At 45.6% G+C, this 21,152-nt stretch overlaps 1 protein-coding gene and 1 long non-coding RNA gene across 4 annotated transcripts in view; one reads left to right on the top strand and one right to left on the bottom strand.

The window, feature by feature from the left end:
- LOC309563616 overlaps positions 1 to 10,522 on the top strand; it is a 166,314-nt gene extending 155,792 nt beyond the window's left edge. The window contains exon 3 of the long non-coding RNA XR_014225722.1: positions 10,455 to 10,522. This is a non-coding gene — a long non-coding RNA (uncharacterized lncRNA). The remainder of the gene's footprint in view (positions 1 to 10,454) is intronic.
- LOC309563610 (mannose-binding protein C-like) overlaps positions 6,622 to 21,152 on the bottom strand; it is a 606,610-nt gene continuing 592,079 nt past the window's right edge. For all 3 annotated transcript variants that reach the window (XM_082268111.1, XM_082268113.1, XM_082268112.1), the window contains one exon: positions 6,622 to 7,008. In XM_082268111.1, the coding sequence (XP_082124237.1) occupies positions 6,623 to 7,008 (386 nt within the window). In that variant the 3' untranslated portion in view covers position 6,622. The remainder of the gene's footprint in view (positions 7,009 to 21,152) is intronic.

Raw genomic sequence — 21,152 nt, 5'->3', positions numbered from 1 at the left:
TGTGTGATCGGTGTGTGATCGGTGTGTGATCGGTGAGATCCCGGGGCTGTCAGTGTGTATTTATGTCACGTGTGTGGGAAGTTTGGTGGACTCAGGTGACTTGCTGGAACTTATAGCGGGGAGGTGATTGGAGGAGCCGGGACATATCGGAGAGACTGCTCGCTATGATGTACCTGCTGCTGCTGCTGTTGCTTCTTTCGCTGTGTGCATGCTGGCTCCCCCCGCGGCTCCGGATTAAGAGGCCTGTCGGATGATGCCTCTGTCATGTCAGATAATGCCTTCAAGGCATCATCCGACAGGCCTCTTCCTCCGGAGCCGCGCTCTTGAAGTGAAGTGGGCGGGGATCCGCTCCTGTCTAACACGCCCACCCAGCGCCGGCCGGCCGGCCGAAGTCTCTCTGCGTCCCAACAGCTGTTCGTGCAGCACATGAGCAGTAGCGCATTTCCAGGGACACAGAGAAAGTGGACGCAGAGACACTTGCATTTTATTAATATAGATTTTGTCAACCTGAGCCGTAGTGGCTAGGTTGTTTGAGTGTGTGTATCAAGTTGAAATAAAGTATGAGTTATTTATTTATTCATACCAATAATAAAACAATTATCGTCTGGTGTTTTATTTATTTTGTTAAGTTAATGGTGTTATGGTAAAAAAAAAAAAAAGAAAGAGGTAGAGCATCCTGCCTCCTATTCCCATTTTCCACAACTGACCGATGAACAATTTTCTGACTGATATCTGATGTAATCTATAATCCTATAGGTCTGTGATGCTTATAGAATTTGTCACAACTGACCAATGAACAATACGCTGACTGATATCTGATGTGATCTATAATCCTATAGGTCTGTGATGCTTATTGAATTTTCCACAACTGATCAATGAACAATACTCTGACTGATATCTGCTGTGATCTATAATCCTATAGGTCTGTGATGCTTATAGAATATTCCAAAACTGACCGATAAACAATACTCTGACTGATATCTGATGTGATCTATAATCCTTTATGTCTGTAATGCTTATAGAATTTTCCATAACTGACCAAAGAACAATACTCTGACTGATAGCTGATGTGATCTATAATCCTATAGGTCTGTGATGCTCATAGAATTTTCCACAACTGACCGATGAACAATACTCAGACTGATATCTGATGTGATCTATAATCCTATAGATCTGTGATGCTTATAGAATTTTCCAAAACTGACCGATGAACAATACTCTGACTGATATCTGCTGTGATCTATAATCCTATAGGTCTGTGATGCTTATAGAAATTTCCACAACTGACCGATGGACAATACTCTGACTGATATCTGATGTGATCTATAATCCTATAGGTCTGTAATGCTCATAGAATTTTCCACAACTGACCGATGAACAATACTCAGACTGATATCTGATGTGATCTATAATCCTATAGGTCTGTGATGCTTATTGAATTTTCCACAACTGAACAATGAACAATACTCTCACTGATATCTGATTTGTTCTATAATACTATAGGTCTGTGATGCTTACATCATTTTCCACAACTGACCGATGAACAATACTCTCACTGATATCTGATGTAAAGAAAGAAATCTCTCCCTGCCTGACACACGTTCCTGGCCCTCCCTACACTGCTAGCAATGTCTCTGCACTGTCTGACAAACTAAAAAAAAAAGCTACTCTCTCCCTTCCTCACACGTGTGCCTCTCCCTGTCTCATCGCCCGCACAATGACACTACACGCTGCGGCTGTGTGAGCAGCCTTTATGTAGTATGGGACTTTGTCCTTGAGCCATGATTGGCTAAAGGCAGCCTGCCTTTAGTCCAATCACGGCAGAGAACATTTGATTGGCCAAAATATGAGGCCAGGCTGCATGTTTTGGCCAATCAAATAATGTGCTGCACCCGCGAAGAAGAACATTTGTTCGTCATTCGATGAACGATCGAACGACCGATGTTCGAGTCGAACTTAGCCTCGACTCGAACTCGAAGCTTATCCCTAGTCTATACTGAACTGACCGATCAATACTCAATTGCCCTACACACATATATATATACATATAGATATCAAAGTATGGTCTATACTGAACTGACCGATAGATACTCAATTGTCCTATATATATATCTATATAGATATCAAAGTATGGTCTATAATGGACTGACCGATAGATACTCAATTGCCATATATATATGTATATATATATATATATATATATATACAGTCAGGTTCATAAATATTGGGACATCAACACAATTCTAATCTTTTTGGCTCTATAATTTGAAATGAAACAAACAAGATGTGCTTTAACTGCAGACTTTCAGCTATCATTTGAGGGTTTTTACATCCAAATCAGGTGAAATGTGTAGGAATTACAACAGTTTGTATATGTGCCCCCACTTTTTAAGGGGCCAAAAATAATGGGACAATTGGCTGCTCGGCTGTTCCATGGCCAGGTGTGTGTTATTCCCTCATTATCCCATTTACAAGGAGCAGATAAAAGGTCCAGAGTTCATTTCAAGTGTGCTATTTGCATTTGGAATCTGTTGCTGTCAACTCCCAATATGAGATCCAAAGAGCTGTCACTATCAGTGAAGCAAGCCATCATTAGGCTGAAAAAACAAAACAAACCAATCAGAGAGATAGCAAAAACATTAGGTGTGGCCAAATCAACTGTTTGGAACATCCTTAAAAAGAAAGAACACACCGGTGAGCTAAGCAACACCAAAAGACCCGGAAGACCATGGAAAACAACTGTGGTGGATGACCGAAGAATTCTTCCCCTGGTAAAGAAAACACCCTTCACAAAAGTTGGCCAGATCAAGACCACTCTCCAGGAGGTAGGTGTATGTGTGTCAAAGTCAACAATCAAGAGAAGACTTCCCCAGAGTGAATACGGAGGGTTAACCACAAGATGTAAACCATTGGGGAGCCTCAAAAACAGGAAGGCCAGATTAGAGTTTGCCAAACAACATCTAAAAAAGCCTTCACAGTTCTGTGAACATCCTATGGACAGATGAGACCAAGAGCAACTTGTACCCGAGTGATGGGAAGAGAAGAGTATGGAGAAGGAAAGGAACTGCTCATGTTCCAAAGCATACCACCTCATCAGTGAAGCATGGTGGTGGTAGTGTCATGGCGTGGGTATGTATGGCTGCCAATGGAACTGGTTCTTTTACTGTATATTTATTGATGATGTGACTGCTGACAAAAGCAGCAGGATGAATTCTGAAGTGTTTCGGGCAATATTATCTGCTCATATTCAGCCAAGTTCTTCAGAACTCATTGGACGGCGCTTCACAGTGCAGATGGACAATAACCCGAAGCATACTGCGAAAGCAACCAAACAGTTTTTTAAGGGAAAGAAGTGGAATGTTATGAAATGGCCAAGTCAATCACCTGACCTGAATCCGATTGAGCATGCATTTCACTTGCTGAAGACAAAACTGAAAGGAAAATGCCCCAAAAACAAGCAGGAACTAAAGACAGTTGCAGTAGAGGCCTGGCAGAGCATCACCAGGGATAAAACCCAGCGCCTGGTGATGTCTATGTGTTCCAGACTTCAGGCTGTTATTGACTGCAAAGGATTTGCAACCAAGTATTAAAAAGTGAAAGTTTGATTTATGATTGTTAATCTGTCCCATTACTTTTGGTCCCTTTAAAAAGTGGGAGGCACATATACAAACTGTTGTATTTCCTACACCGTTCACCTGATTTGGATGCAAATACCCTCAAATTAAAGCAGTCTGCAGTTAAAGCACATCATGTTTGTTTCATTTCAAATCCATTATGGTTGTGTATAGAGCCAAAAAGATTAGAAATGTGTCGATGTCCCAATATTTATGGACCTGACTGTATAAAAATATATATAGATAGATAGATAGATAGACAGACAGACAGACAGACAGACAGACAGACAGACAGACAGACAGACAGACAGACAGACAGACAGACAGACAGACAGACAGACAGACAGACAGACAGACAGATAGATAGATAGATAGATAGATAGATAGATAGATAGATAGATAGATAGATAGATAGATAGATACTGTAGGTAGTATGGTCTATACTGAACTAATTGATAGATACTGAATGGCCTAATATATACTCAATTGCCCAATATCTATACAGTATTTCACAAAAGTTAGTGCACCCCTCACATTTTTGTAAATATTTTATTATATCTTTTCATGTGACGACACTGAAGAAATGACACTGTAAAAAATGTAAAGTAGTGAGTGTACAGCTTGTATAACAGTGTAAATTTGCTGTCCCCCTCAAAATAACTCAACATACAGCCATTAATGTCTAAACTGCTGGCAGCAAAAGTGAGTACACCCCCAAGTTAAAATGTCCAAATTGGGCCTAATTAGCCATTTTCCCTCCCAGGTGTCTTGTGACTTGTTAGTGTTACAAGGTCCCAGGTGTGAATGGGGAGCAGGTGTTTTAAATTTGGTGTCATCGCTCTCACTTTCTCATACTGGTCACTAGAAGTTCAACATGGCACCTCATGGCAAAGAACTCTCTGAGGATTTGAAAAAAATAATTGTTGCTCTACATAAAGATGGCCTAGGCTTTAAGAAGATTGCCAAGACCCTGAAACTGAGATGCAGCATGGTGGCCAAGACCACACAGTGGTTTAACAGGACAGGTTCAACTCAGAACAGGCCTCGCCATGGTCGACTAAAGAAGTTTAGTGCACATGCTCTGCATCATATCCAGAGGTTGTCTTTGGGAAATAGATGTATGAGTGCTGCTAGCATTGCTGCAGAGGTTGAAGGGGTGGGGGGTCAGCCTGTCAGTGCTCAAACCATACGCTGCACACTGCATCAAATAGGCCTGCGTGGCTGTCATCCCAGGAGGAAGCCTCTTCTAAAGATGATGCACAAGAAAGCCTGCAAACAGTTTGCTGAAGACAAGCAGACTAAGGACATGGATTACTGGAACCATGTCCTGTGGTCTAATGAGACCAAGATAAACTTCTTTAGCTCAGATTGTGTCAAGCGTGTGTGGTGACAACCAGGTGAGGAGTACATAGACAAGTGTGTCTTGCCTACAGTCAAGCATGGTGGTGGGAAATGTCATGGTCTGGGGCTGCATGAGTTCTGCTGGCACTGGGGAGCTACAGTTCATTGAGGGAACCATGGATGCCAACATGTACTGTGACATACAGTTCCTTCAGGGACTGGGCTTAGGCAGTATTCCAACATGATAAGGACCCCAACCGCACCTCCAAGACGACCTAAAGAAGCTGAGGGTAAAGGTGATGGACTGGCCAAGCATGACTCCAGACCTAAACCCTATTGAGCATCTGTGGGGCATCCTCAAACAGAATGTAGAGGAGAGTAAGGTCTCTAACATCCACCAGCCCCATAATGTCATCATAGAGGACTGGACGAGGACTGCATTGGCAACCTGTGATGCTCTGGTGAACTCCATACCCAAGGGGGTTATGGCAGTTCTGGGAAATAATAGTGGTCACACAAAATATTGACACTTTGGGCCCAATTTGGACATTTTCATTTAGTGGCATACCCCTAAAAGCAAATTTACACTGTTATATAAGTTGTACACTCACTACTTTACATTGTAGCAAAGTGTTATTTTTACTGTGTTGTCACAAGAAAAGGTATAAAAAATATTTACAAAAATGTGAGGGGTGTACTCACTTTTGTGAGATACTGTATATACATATAAACGTATGGTCTATACTATGGTATATGGTCTATGGTATACACTGCACTGCTGAATATACTTCACTATCTGATCTCTTAAATTGTAAAAAGCACAAATCTCTCTCCCTGCCTGACTGCTACTAGCAATGTCTTAATTAGACTACACTGCACTGTCTGATAAACTGCAAAACACTTTCCTCTCCCTGCTTCAATCACAATCCTCTCCCTGGCTCAACCACTTCCTATCTCGCCCACACAGTAACACACTTCAAGACGCTGCTGTGTGCGCAGCCATTATATAGTGTGGGGCGTGTACTTAGCCCCTGAGCCATGATTGGCTAAAGGCAGCCTGCCTTTGTCCAATCATGGCAGAGATAATTTGATTGGCCAAAGCATGGAGGTCAGGTTGCATGCTTTGGCCAATAACATAATGCACTGAACGCGTGCGCGCAGTGCATTATGGAAGCGGGCGCTCAAATTTCCCGTGAAGAAGCACATTTGTTCGTCATTCGACGAGCGAGCTAACAACCAATGTTCGAGTCAAACTTATGTTTGACTTGAACTCGAAGCTCATCCCTACTATCTAAGATATTTATTTAACATTTGAGTTCAGCACCTCTTTAAAGCAATTCTGTGATGGTATACTATAATGTTCCTGCATTATAAAAAAAAAATAAAAATTGAGCCTTACAACATTTTCAGCAAACTGTAATGACAAAAACTCTATAACTTTAAGGTTTGTTTCTAAAGTGTCATTTTGCAGACAGATTCACTGTACGCATAACGTTTGCAGTATAAACACTTTGATTTTGTAATGTAAGTGTATGTAAACTTTGAACATAGGTGGCTTTTCTTTATTTTTATACAATTTCTTTAGAAGATGAACTTGTAGCATTAACGTGCTTTATTGAATATGCGGCAAGAATAAAGTGTGCCCTGCTGTCACAATATTTATCTGGTTACTGAAATTCACAGATGACTAGGCGCTTCTGACCACATTTAATGTCATTCCATTTACCAGTGCCATGCATCTCCACACAATGTTCTTCATTATATTTGTTATCTGGCTGTCCCGGGCCCCAGTTGGTAAAAATAACCTCTTCGCCTGTTGAGTACTGGAATGTTCCTTCTTCTTCTAAATCTGATATAGCGAGATAAGGCTTCCTTGACCCTCCCTTAGTGTTGATTATCTCTTCTAAAACACTGTTTTCTTCTGCATTTCTTGGAGCAGCCAAGCTTCCTCCAACTTCTTTACATGTATTCTGGGCATTGTCAAAGTCTGCTTCCCATCCATTAGTCACAAATACTTTACCACCGACTTCTCTAATACAATTGAACAGCAGAGCTGAAAAAAATAAACTGGAATAAATGCATGACACATATGGGATATATTTTTTCTAAACATTTGTAGAATGAAAATTGCTGTAGAAATCAGCAGATGTAGTGCACCCATAAACAAAGGAACATATTGAATTGTGACTATATACACCCTCCAATAGCTTGACTAAGATATGCGTTTATTACCCTAACACTTCATATTCTGGATATGTGCCTGCTGTACCATGTACTTGTATGAGAATGTATCCTGTTCTCTTTGTATTTCTTCCTTTGTGTGAAATCCATAGTTTTCCTGCAGTCCCTCTGTTTTCCTATTAAAAACTGACCACACCAAGCAGAAGAGCACAGCATGGTCAGCTCTCTAGCTATGCTGGTAGCTCAGTGTACTCTCCTCCAATGATCAGACACGTCCTGACATGCCCCCACTTAAAGCGGAGTTCCGGGCACAAAAACTATTTTTTTTTTTTGTGCCCCTCCGCTAGGTAGGGCTCACCTGAAAAGGAATTGGATAGCTATTTTTATTTTTTTTGTTTACTCACCTTTTTATTGAAGATCGTAAATACTCACCTCTGACTGCTTCCTCCCTCGGAGCCGCGGCTCACCCCGTCACTTCCTGCCTCGCGATGATTCCTGGGAGCTAAACGTCATAGCTCCCAGGAATCAATGCGACGGCACCGGCCCCGCTTGTCATTTCCGGGCGACGCCGCATTCCCCTGCTAAACAGCTTCTGGGCATGCCCAGAAGCTGTTTAGGAATGCGGCGCCGCACCGGAAGTGACGAGAGGGGCCGGTGCAGTGCATTCTGGGACACGAAGACGCGGAAGAAGACAGAGAAGAGGACCGCGCCAGCTTCAGCTGCCCACAACAGAGATGGAAACGCTGTGGAAGAAATTTTCTAAGTAAGTATTTCTTCTAAAAGGTAAGTGCGAACCGGGACAGATCAGAGGCTAGCCATTGTGGAATGTGCTAGCCCTGACTGTCCCGGGGGTATGTTCAGCAAAAAATCATTTCTGTGCCCGGAACTCCGCTTTAACAGCCATTCACTGGCATGCTCAGTGTACTGCTGCTTCTCCTCCCCCAGCTCTTATACATTTGAGAACAGAGGGAATGTGATCTCTTATAAAAAAGGGAAAAAAGGTATTTATAATTTTTTTATATATATTTATACGAAAAGGTTTTGCCTTTCATTTGTGTTCTAAACCAAATGGGTTGTTTTACAAGGTGATCATTTACAATCACTTTAACTGGTTGACGACTGCCTGCCGCAGTTATACTGCGGCAGACAGCCGCTCCTGCGCGGACTGATGTAGGTATACATCGATCGCGCACCTGCAGCTAGGGGTCGAGCGCACACCACCCGCAGCATGCTCCCGTCCCTGCTCATCAGCGGGGACTCCGATGCACGGGGCATGTGGCTCCGATTGCCACCTGACTCCCACGATCTTTCGACGCTGAGAGAGAAGAATGGTCAGCTGTTGTAAACACAGCTGACCGTTCTTCTCCCTGGAATGATCACAGAGCTCCTGTGATCCTTCTATATAGGAACACAGATCTCTGTGATCATTTCACAAGCCACGCCCCCCACAGTTAGAAACACACCCCTAGGTACACATTTAACCCCTTGATCACCCACAGTGTTAACCCCTTCCCTGCCAGTGTCATTAGTACAGTAACAGTGCATATTTTTAGCACTGATTACTGTAGTAATGTCACTGGTCACCCCCCCCCCCCCCCAAAAGTGTCAAGAATGTCAGTCAGGAGTTCAAATTGTCTGCAGTCCTGCAAAAAAATCGCAGATCGCCGCCATTACTGATTAAAAAAAAAAACAATAAAAATGACATAAATCTTTCCCGTGGTTAGTAGACGCAATAACTTTTGTGCAAACCAATCAAAATACGCTTATTGCCATTTTTTTTTTACCAAAAATATGTTGCAGAAAACAAATTGGCCTAAGATATTAAAAAAATTTTGATTTTTAATTCTTTTTGGGAATGTTATATAGCAAAATGTAAAAAATATTGTTTTTTTTTTTTTCAGAATTGTCGCTCTTTTTTTGTTTATAGCGCACAAAAAATAAATTAATTAATTAATCGCACAGGTGATCAAATGCCACCAAAAGAAAGCTCTATTTGTGGGAAAAAAGGACATCATTTTTATTTAGGTACAGCGTCGCACGACTGCGCAATTGCACATTAAAGTAACGCAGTGCTGAATCGCAAAATATGGCCTGGTCATTAAGGGGGCAAATCTTTCCAGTCCAGAAGGGATTAAGAGAGAGGAGTTAGAAGGAGTCTTTGGAACACCAGAACACCAGAATTGGGTCTTCATGGACAGTTTAACCGGTTGCCGACCACCGCACGACTATATACTGCGGCGGTCAGCCCCGGCCAGGCAGAGTGACGTATCGGTACGTCACTCGCCTGTCACTGACTTGCGAGCCTATCGCGGGCGGGCGCGCGCCCGCCGAGGCGCGCGCCCGCCGCGGCTCGTTCACAGACAAGTCAGTGCGTGTGACCGGCGGACTCGATGTCCGCCAGTCACACTGCGATCGCTCCTGTGAAGGGAGAAAGACAGAGCAGCTTGTGTAAACAAGCTGCCTGTCAGTTCTCCCTGTGTAAAAGTGAAGATCTGTCCGTTCTACTATGTAGAACGGTTGATCTTTGCTTTTACACCAATAGCAATGTCCCTACACAGTTAGAATCACGCCCCTAGGACACACTTAACCCCTCCCTGTCCAATAAAGTTAACCCCTTCCCTGCCAGTGTCATTTTTGCAGTAACAGTGCATATGTATAGCACTGATTACTGCAGTAATGTCACTGGTACCCCCAAAAGTGTCAAAAATGTCAGTCAAGGGTCCGATCTGTCCGCCGCAATGTCGCAGTACCGAAAAAAAAATCGCAGATCGCCGCCATTACGCGTTAAAAAAAAAAAACACCAAAAAATGACAAAAATCTTTCCCTTTGTTAGTAAACGCGATAACTTTTGCGCAAACCAATCAAAATACGCTTTTTGTGATTTTTTTTACCAAACATAGGTAGCATAAAACAAATTGGCCGAAAAATGTTAAAAAATTTTGATTTTTACTTTTTTTTTTGGGGAATTTCATATAAAAAAATGTGAAAAATATTGTTATTTTTGCAAAATTTACGCTCTTTTTTTGTTTATAGCGCGTGATCAAAAAATCGCACAGGTGATCAAATACCACCAAAAGAAAGCTCTGTTTGTGGGAAAAAAAGGACGTCAAATTCGTTTAGGTACAGCGTCGCACGACCGCGCAATTGTCCGTTAAAGTCACGCAGTAAAAAATCGCAAAAAAACCCCTGGTCCTTTAGCAGCCAAATCCTCCGGGGCTTAAGTGGTTAATGGTAATTATGGAATACATCCCAGGTACTTACCCAATCGTTTGTCTTATGCTTTTCTTTCCTATTGTTTTCATATAAATACTAGGTTAGAGCATGTTCAATAATGTCTTTGCTTAATATAAATTTTTCTTTTCTGTAACTACATAGATTGCTGGTTTTTAAGACCTTTTTTAAACCAGTACATTTTTGTTGTTGTTGAAGCTTTCCCACATGTGTATGAACCCTTTACCCAATAATTTCTCAAGAGATATATTAGATCTCAAGGTATACAGATTTTGGTTAACAGGATGGACCCTGCTTTCACAAATATTCATGTATGTGCAACTGTGACACGTGCAGTGCTGTTTTTTGGCCTAGGCCAACAAGGCCCAGGCCTAGGGCAGCACTTTGCAGGGGGGCAGCAAAATAGCCACCACCTGAGACTCTATTGGCCACTGGTTTCTAGAGCCGCCTGGCGTCTAGCAACCAGTGACATCAGACCTGTGACTCCCTTGCCCTGCCCCCTCTTTCTCATCCCCCCTCTCTCTCTCATCCCCCCTCTCCTCTCTTCCCCCCTCTTCCCCCCCTCTTCTCTCATCCCCCCCCCCTCTTGTCCACCACCTCCTCTCTCTCTCGCCCACCCCCTCCTCTCTCTCGCCCACCACCTTCTCTCTAGCCCACCACTATTTCTCTAGCGCACCACCTTCTCTCTAGCCCACCACCTCCCCTCTCTCGCCCACCACCTCCCCTCTCTCGCCCACCACCTTCTCTCTAGCCCACCACTATTTCTCTAGCCCACCACCTCTCTCCCTCTCTCTCTCACCCCCCCTCATCCTCCCTTACCCGCCCCCTCACCCTCCCTCAGCCACCATCTCTCTCTCTCCCACCCTCTCTCTTCCACCCCCTCTCATAAGATCTCGGGGGTTCTTGCTGGGAGGGAGTCACATCCGTTGAACAGGAAGGGATGGGCAAATTGACATAGGAGGGGGAGAGGGGGCACCCAATTTTAGTCTGCCTAGGGCAGCACAAAACCAAAATACACCACTGGACACGTGCCCAAACACCAAAACCATGCAGGAAAGTTCCTGCAGAGCACAAGATGGACCCTGCATTAACAAAAAATCACATATGTGTAACTATGACATGGCTTCAAAAATAATTGGGTTTTAGGTGTTGAGGGTCCCCAAACACCATTTTCCCACAGAAAAGTTCCTGCAGAACACAAGAAGGACTCTGCTATAAAAAGACATTCACTTATGAGCTACTATGACACAGCTGCAAAAAAATTGGGTTTAGGTATCAATGGATGGTGCCCCAAAACCTTAAGCCCACAGAAAATGTTCTGCAGAGCACAGGAAGCACTCTGCTTTAACGAAAATTAATGTATGTGCATTGTGCTACTGTGACAAGGGTGTGAAAAATTTGCGTTAGGTGTTGATGGTGCCCAAACACCATAAGCCCACAGAAAAGTTCCTGCAGAGTGCAGGATTGACTCGGTTTTATAAATATTCACGTATGCGCACTGTGACACTGCTGTGAAAAAATGTATTTTAGGTGTGGAAGGCGCCCAAACATCGTAAGCCCACAGGAAAATTCATGCAGAGCAAAGGATGGCCCATTTAAAGCAAAATTTACAGCATTTGCAACTGTGAAACAGCAGCTAAAAAACTATGGGTGCAACATAAAAATTGCTATTGCAAAGAACACATCATACAAAGTGGAAAGAGAATAGTTGGAGGAGTCAATGGTGGAGCAGGATCTGGGTATCCTGGTAGATCATAGACTTAAAAACAGCATGCAATGCCAAGATGCAGTTTCTAAAACTAGCAAAATAAGGGGGGCGTGGCGACCGCCGGCGAACATGGCCGCATAGTTGCAGAGCTCCGCTCCGCTCAGGGACACATCGGCACAAATCAGACCTCCAGCTCCCGCTAGCAAGTCTGTGCTAGCCGCACCAGCTCCGCTACCTACTCCGCCACCCCTGGAGATGCGCCGACGCCGGGCGGATCCCCCTCCGGTGAAGAAACTCTCTGCCTTCTTCCCCCCTATGCAACGTGGAAGAGTCCAAGATGGCGCCGCCGCGGGGCTCCGGCCTCCGGCTCGACATCCCGAGCCATTCCCTGAGGGATCTCTCCCGGACCAGGTACAGCTACTGGACCAGGCAAGTCCTCACTCACCCTCTTCCTCCCCTCCATATGAGCCTTCCTCACCCACGTCCAGGAGCCCGGCCAAATCTAGGCCGCGGTTTGAGGCCCTCCACTGTGAGGCTTTCTCCACTGACATGGACACTCTGGCGGCCCCCTCCCCAGACCCCTTCCAGGACTTCCCCATATCTGACCAGCCTCTGTCAGTGGCCCTGATGGTGGATATGCTGCGGACCCTAAGAGCTTCCCTCCATGCAGATACACAGTCCTGTCTCAGAGAGTGCAGAGCAGGCATCGCCCATTTAGGAGAAAGGGTTAATCAAGTCGAAGTACACATGAGTGAGGTTACATCCTCATTCAACTCTCTTGTGGACTCTCACTCCTCTCATCATGAGGTTATTTCATCTATGCAGGCCAAGATAGCAGATTTGGAGGACAGGTCCCGCAGGAATAACCTGAAGATCCGTGGAATTCCAGAGGAAGTTCAGCCTCATCAACTTCCACATTTTGCCAAAGATCTATTCCTGGCTGTTCTTCCCTCCCTCTCAAGTGCTGATTTGACTATTGACAGGATCCATCGGGTACCTAAACCCTCTTTCCTACCTAAAGACACCCCCCGTGATGTATTGCTCCGCATTCACTTTTACAAAGTTAAAGAAGACCTCCTCTCTGCCTTCCGCCAGAGGAAAGATCTTCCACCACAGGCTGCCAACCTGCAAGTCCTGCCTGACCTTTCCCAGTATACCCTCCAGAGACGTCGCAATCTCTCCCCCATCACAAAAGCCTTACAAAACCACAAGCTGATTTACCGGTGAAAATATCCGGCCAAGCTAGAAATCTCCAAAGATGGCTCAAAACACTTTATCAACACCTTGGAAGAGGGCCTACGCCTCCTAAAAACATGGAATATCCTGCCTGATGATACTGATGGGCGGAACCCGGCCGCTTCACCACCCCTTACACACCTGCGCCAGGAGTGGCACACAGTCTCCCACCAGCGGTCCTCCAGGAAGAACAAGGGGGCCCAGGAGGCCCTTTTCCTTGCATCACCTCCCTTTGTTCCCTGAGTGTAATGCGGGTACTCCTGGATGTACCCGTTCTCCCCCCCACCAAGCAGTGGCCACTGCTCTGACCCTCCCAGGGTCGCCTTTTTTACCTCTGGCTTTTTTCTCCATTTATTTTGTGTTCTTTGTATTTTTGTTTTTTGGTCCTGGGCCTTTTTATCCAGGACCCCACCTGTTATCATGGTCAAGCTCTCTTTTGTGTTCCTGCTTATTTGCTATGTGCTCCCCCATCCCCTGGCAAGCTATACTCTTCATGCAGTCCCCTCACACTGGTTACCGCCTTCTACAAGTGTTCCTTCCTTCCTACCCCAGTCTCTGATGCCCATTGCACCGCTGCTGGACGTCCTTCTACTCTTCAGAGGAGCACCTCCTCCTCATTTACCCTGCCTCTCACTACAGCGAAGGATCCTTAATCCCACTCTTGTCCATCTACAATGGGTGTGAAGCTTGTCTCCATTAATGCCCGGGGTCTTAACCACCCGGCCAAAAGAAGATCCTTATGGCAAGAGGCTTTGCACCTGAAAGCAGACATCTTAGCAGTCCAGGAGACCCATTTTGACATATCTGCTTCTCCTAAATGCTCACACCCGTCCTTCCCACATGTTTTCCAGGCCTCGGCCAACGAAAAGAAAAGAGGTGTGATGATTGCTATTCGGGATACGGTAACATTCTCTTTTACAGACTCCATTTTAGATCCTAATGGTCGCTATATTGTACTGAAATGTACTGTTAACAACCTACCGCTTACCCTAGTGTCTGTGTATGCACCTAATTCCGGGCAGGTCAGGTATCTCCGCCAGCTTGTTAAAAAAGTGTCACGCTCGAGATATGGTAATCTTATAGTGTGCGGTGATCTCAATACACCGGTCAGTCTAGACCTCGATACGTCCTCCCAGCGTGGCAGAGGGGCCCCTTCCCTGGCTGCTCTGCTGAGTTCGGAGGACCTATACGACGCCTGGCGCTGTCTGCACTCCACTGAAAGATCCTATACCTACTACTCCCCCTGTCACAACTCCTATTCTCGCCTAGATTTCTTTTTAGTTGACAAAACCCTCCTGCAGAGAGTTACTGTGGCTTCTATACACGACATTGTGTGGTCCGACCACGCTCCGATATCCATACTTCTAGAAGAAGGGATCTCCTTTGCCACGGCGAGAATATGGAGATGTAACACGGCCCTCTTCCAGGATCCCAGTACCCGACAACTTATATCCCAGGAACTTCAACAGTATTTCTCCTTGAATTCTCCCTCAGATACCAATGTATTTAATCACTGGTGTGCCCACAAAGCCTTCATCAGGGGTATTCTCCTCAAACTCAATGCCCAACTCCGCAAGTCATACCGCCTCAAATTGGACAAAACCCTGACAGATCTCCGCACCCTGGATGCCCAAAACATGACTTCCCCCTCTCAAGCCCTTGCAGACGAGATAGCTGCCCTCCGTCACTCCCTTAGAGAACTCCTTTCCTCCCAACACGAAAATTACATGCGTAAATTGAAGTTAGATTATTATGCCAATAACAACAAGGCTGGCAAGCTCCTTGCCAACCGCCTCAGAGCACACAGATCCAAAACAAAGATCTCTTCCCTGGTCCACCCCCACACCCAAGCCACCCTGACGAACCCCCAGTCAATTGCCGACGCATTCTCAGACTATTATGGATCTTTATACAACCTGTCCACCTGTACCTCCACTCCTCAACCCACTGAAGCTAACATTACTGATTTTCTCTCTAAACTTAACCTCCCCTCCCTATCTGTGTCCCAACTTGAATCTCTCAATCTCCCCTTCACTGAAGGGGAGGTCTCCAAAGTTGTTAACTCCCTGCCCAACGGCAAATCCCCAGGCCCAGATGGTCTAGCCTCAGAATATTTTAAAAATTACCTTCCCATATTATCCCCTCATCTCCTTGCAGTCTTTCAATCGGCGGCCTCTAACAGCTCCTTCCCCAAAGAAATGCTCCTTGCCCATGTGGTCACCATCCCCAAACCTGGAAAACCCCCTGATACCCCAGCAAATTTCCGCCCCATATCACTTCTAAACGTAGACGTAAAAATCTACGCTAAACTATTGGCTAACAGACTCCACGAGGTGCTCCCTTCCCTCATAGGCCTAGACCAGTCTGGCTTCATGCTTGGTCGCCAGCCCTCGGACGCCACTCGTCGCATGATCAACCTTATCCACCACGCCAGAGCTAGTCGAACGCCCTCGCTGCTTCTTTCCATAGACGCAGAGAAGGCGTTCGACCGAGTCCATTGGGGGTACCTCACGGCAACGCTGCGCAAATTCGGTTTCCAGGGCCAGATTCTATCCTCCATTCTAGCACTATACTCGTGTCCCTCCGCTAAAGTCTTGACCAACGGCATGCTCTCAAAGCTGTCTGACATAACGAATGGCACCCGGCAGGGTTGTCCCCTCTCACCCTCCATTTTCAACCTTGCCATTGAACCCTTGGCCGAAGTGGTCAGATCTCATCCACACATAACTGGCTTTAAACTAAACCATCAATCCCATACCATAAATCTCTTTGCGGATGATATCATCCTCTCCCTGACGAATCCCATCGTCTCCCTCCCCTTTGCCCACAGGCTCCTACAAGAATTTAGCGCAATCTCCTTTTATAAGGTAAACTTCTCCAAATCGGTCATCCTGGACCTAGGTGTGAACGATCACGTGAAACTTCATCTCTCCTCTACCCTTCCCTATCCCTGGACTGATCAATCAATAACTTACCTGGGTATCTCCCTAGCCCCTACCATTTCCAAAATATCCTCCCTTAACCTCGACCGTCTTCTCCTCCAACTCAACAAGGACCTGATGGCCCTGGTGAAACATGAAATCTCGTGGGTAGGCAGGGTCGCTACATTCAAAATGCTTCTCCTCCCCAAGATTTTATATCTCTTTAGAACCCTTCCCATACCACTGTCTCCTCTCCAACTCAAAAAACTATCGGCCCACATGAAACGCTTTGTGTGGCAAGGTAAGAAAGCCAGATGTGCCCTCAAGCACCTTACATTTCACAGAAGAGTAGGGGGCTTTGGTCTTCCAGACATTGGAGACTACTACTTGGCCTCCTTATTGGCTCAACTCCCTTGCTGGTTTGATAACCGCAGGGCCTCTTGCTGGGTAACCCTAGAGGCCGCTTGTTCCCACTCAACGGATCTCTCCCTTCTGCTCCTAGCAGACTCCTGGAAGCCAATTTCCCTTGACGGCATATCCCCTCCAGCCCGGGCCTCCATTCTGGCATGGAGGTCCCTCGTATCCCACGCCTCGACTAACACTAATAATACCAAAATTAGACTTCCCCTTAAAATATTGGAGTCTCTTATCCCGCATCTTTCCCTGACTCTGTTTCAAAATGCCGATATTTTATGGATAGACCAGTTATTTTCTGGCACATCCCTTCAGTCCTTTGAAACATTGTCCTCTATGTATGACATTCCCAAAAAGGCCATGTACTCTTTCACGCGCATCTCGTCCTTTCTCCTTAAACACCCCCCCCCCCCCTCCCTCAACCTAGACTTTCAAGCCTGGCATCACCTCTCAAATCCTAAACCACACACCAAAGGCATCACCCTGTTTTACTCCCTGCTTAATAACAAAACTCAAATGTCCAAAACCCCCCTGATGAAGGCCTGGGAATCAGACCTTGGCAGAGAATTCCCTCTCCACCATTGGGCCTTGGCCATGAAATGGGCATATGCCTCCTCTCACTGTGTTAACCATTGGGAAACATTCCAGAAACTCCTGACCAGATGGTATCGGACTCCCTCGTTGCTGTCGCGCTTCTACCCCACGGTCTCTCCACTATGCTGGCGAGATTGCGGGGCTACGGGCACCATCCTACACACATTTTGGTCTTGCAAATCTCTCACGAGTTTCTGGAAGAAGATATTTTCCATACTAGCTAGTATCACGAAGATCACAGTTAGCCCAAACCCTGCCCTTGCCCTCTTACTCCTAGGAATTGATATCTATCCCCTGCCTTACAGGACGCTAGTCTCTCACATTTTGCTCGCCTCCTCTTTAGCGATAGCCCGTCATTGGCGCGACCCCTCGCCTCCTAACCCCTCAGAGGTGGTCTTACAGGTCCAACTGAACTACCAATATGAACGCCTACTGGCGTTACGCTCGTCCTCTTATCCCGCCTTTGAGTCCAATTGGGACCTGTGGGGACAGTGGCATGGGGGAAGTTCCCCTCCTGCTGCTGCCAACAGGGACCTCTCCCTATATGTCACAAAAGCCTCATCATCCTCCTTTTCCCCCTATACCAGAGCCTGATCTGTTTATCTCCTCTAAATACACTGTTGATATGACGACCTTGCCGTAGCGGTACCCCTTTGAAATTCTTATCTGTTGATTGCCTAACTTACCCTGTTGCACATGCTAGGTTATCTTTATGCTTGACCGTTTCTCTTGTTCTTGTACCATCTGCGATGTTGCAGCCGCACTGTTAAGTATTATATCCCTATGGTTCTCAACGCGGCTGCGACCGCGCCTTCATTGTTTGTTTTCTCTTATGTTATGTTTAAAATTCAATAAAAATCATTTGAAATAAAACTAGCAAAATACTTTCTTGTATTAAAATAGACACAGGCAGTGCCTGGGTTACAAACAAGATAGGGTCTGTAGGTTTGTTCCCAAAAGGGGAAGCTTTGTTGGTGTGCCTCCTCTTTCCACTCCCCCCCCCCGGCTCCGCTGCCACATTTGGCACCTTGGGGAGGAGGAGGGAGTGGGTACCTAGTACGGCAAACTCAGCCAGAAGTTAAGCCCCCTCCTCCTTCCTCTCCGGCTGGCCCAATTAGAGAGCACAGTGCACTTCGCACAGTAGGAAACCAGCAGTAATATGTATAGGTGGAAGCACAAACACTTCTTAAACACTAGAGGTATTGCATTCCAACATACACAATTTATTTTTGTAGCACCCCCACCCAACCTCCAGAGGCCTGTTGGTGACCCCCAGAGACATATAGGACCAATATTCCTCTTCAGGGTGCAGGTTTCTAGGCATGGTGGGTGGTGTACAAAGTAGAAAGATGGGCGCCAGTCACTTTTATGCTTAAACAAAAAGACGTTTATTTCTCACAACCGTAAAAATGTGGGAGAGGGGTAGGGTACAGGACACCCTTAGTCAAAAACAGCAGCAGACTTGCAGATTGGCAGACTCCTTAGACAAAAATGTAGGGAAAGTGCTGCCTCCTATAGCATCAATATTCAGTTTACAGCAGGTGCAGGAACTCTCTGGATGATTCCATCTTGACGCTTTCCCAGGCTCTCCATGGATCCCTGGTCCATGCAAGAGTGACATCTGGTACTTCATCTCAGGTCTCCATCCTTTCCATAATGCTTCCAGTGAGTGAGCAGGCTCTCCCTTGCAGAGCCTTGAGCACATGGCTAGGCCTCAGGCTTGAGGATTACCCAGCAGCAGTTGTTTCTCACACACCCACCCAGACAGCAGTCTGAGTGTAAAGGACAAAGATCACCTAACTTCCTCCAAATATATACCTTCTCCCAGCATGCTCAGTGACCAGTGTGATTGGCTCAGAAAAGTATACATATTCATAACCTAGACCAGTGATGGCAAACCTTTTTGACCCTGAGTGCCCAAAATTCATCACAAAACCAACTTATTTTTTTTTCAAAGTGGCAATATTGCAATTAAACTGCAGATGCCCAGGTGATGATTGCATACTCCAAGAGGGATTGTAGTCAATTCAGCACTCACCCGGCTCTGGCGTTCAGTGTTGGTGTGCCTGGCAGCAGCTTCTCCTTTTATTGGTTCCTTTTGATCGCCCTCCTCACTCTTGATGGTGTCCTCTCAGCACCATCTTCTTGCTCTTCTCTGGCTTGTTCAACTCCAGGGGCTGTTGTGGCTTGGGCTCTCTCTTCCTTCTGAGCCTCCTCTCACTCTTGTCTCCACTTGTCTCTTGAATCCACACTCCTCTCACTCTTGCTTTCCCTTCTCTCTCAGCCCTTTTTTTTCCCCGGGCTCCAGGCTGACCCTCCTCTTATTTTCTCAGGGTATGCTGGGGCTGTAGTTTTTCTTTAATTGATTAAAATGGAGCCATAGTCTTCCCTGACTACATGTCCCATGGTGCATTTGTCCTGGCTCCTCATTGGTCCCTGGCTTCAGTCAATTGGGAGGCAGGAGGAATCAGAGTGGATGGCGATCCCTGCAAGCACCACTCTGTCCCTGTCCCGTGCTGCTTGACAGAAGAAGGGGGGCAGGGGGGGTAAATACACTGACAGCTCACGCTTGCTTCTCCTCTCGTATGCCCACAGAGAGAGCTCTGTGTGCTAGCTATGGCTGTGGCACACATGCCATAAATACACTGACAGCTCACGCTCGCTTCTCCTCTCATATGCCCACAGAGAGAGCTCTGTGTGCCAGCTATGGCTGTGGCACACGTGCCATAGGTTCGCCATCACTGACCTAGACTCACTGTAATTCATCACACCAATGCCAAAGGTAACAGTGCCACCTGTTGACAAAAGAGAGAAACCACAGCTAAACCAGGCTTAGGAGGAAGATCCAATGATCACAAAGACTACAAATTATCCAGGCTAGCTACCACCTAGCACAGCTTTATGGTAAAATATTTCAACAAAAGAGGGGGACAGGTATAGAAACTGCATGTGCTCCCACCTATAACATTTTATTTTTGGGCCGGTGGGAGCAAACCATATTGTTCCAAGAAGACATGAAGGTATACATGTCACACATTCTGATGTGGGCAAGATTTTAAGATGATATATTCATCTTATGGCAAGGCCCCAATACCACTTTTATGGAATTTGTGACGTGTTTAAATAACAACAATATTGGGATGTCCTTCACTAGTGAAATCCATGAGGATCACCATGAGGATCACCTTAATTTCCTGGATTTGGAAATAAGGAAAGGGATTAACAGAATGAATAATACTCAGGTATACCGTAAACCCACTGCAACTAACAGCTTACTTCATTGGGCAAGTCATCATCCAGCCCCACTGAAGAGGGGTATACCTATAGGCCAGTTTATGTGAGCAAGAAGGAATTGCTCTTCTGAGAAGGCATTTAGAGAGCATGCGGCTTGTTGATCGTTTCAGCAAGAGAGATTATAAACTGCATGATTTAGAAAGATCCTATAACAAAGAGTAAGACATCCCAACAATACAGTTGTTGAACCCAAAACGAAAGACCAGAGATGAGGCCGGGAGCATGAGAATAATTGGCACCTATTGCGGACAATCTAGTCAGATTTACAACATTATCAAAAGATATTGGCACATGCTACATGATAAGGATTTATCACAAGCTTTACCAGTAAATCCTCAGATCACCTATAGGAAAGGAAGTAGCCTCAAGGATATGCTGGTTTACAGCCAAATTGAGGAAAAAAGTCCCAGACTACAGGCCTCCTTGACTTGGTTACCAAGAAAACCTAAAGGAACTTATAAATGTGGTCACTGTAAAGCCTGTAGATTAATACCAACAGTCAAAAACTTCATCAATCCAAAAAATGGAGAAAAAAATGATATTATATCCTTCTATAACTGTAGCACAGAGGGTGTAATATATGTAGCCAAATGCCCCTGTCCCCTTCGCTATGTTGGT

Source organism: Pelophylax lessonae, assembly GCF_965119305.1.
Source record: "Pelophylax lessonae genome assembly, chromosome: 9".
NCBI classification, from domain to species: Eukaryota; Metazoa; Chordata; class Amphibia; order Anura; family Ranidae; genus Pelophylax; species Pelophylax lessonae.
The sequence above is the reverse complement of the archived record's forward strand: the minus strand, read 5'-3'. Positions and strand labels throughout refer to the sequence as shown.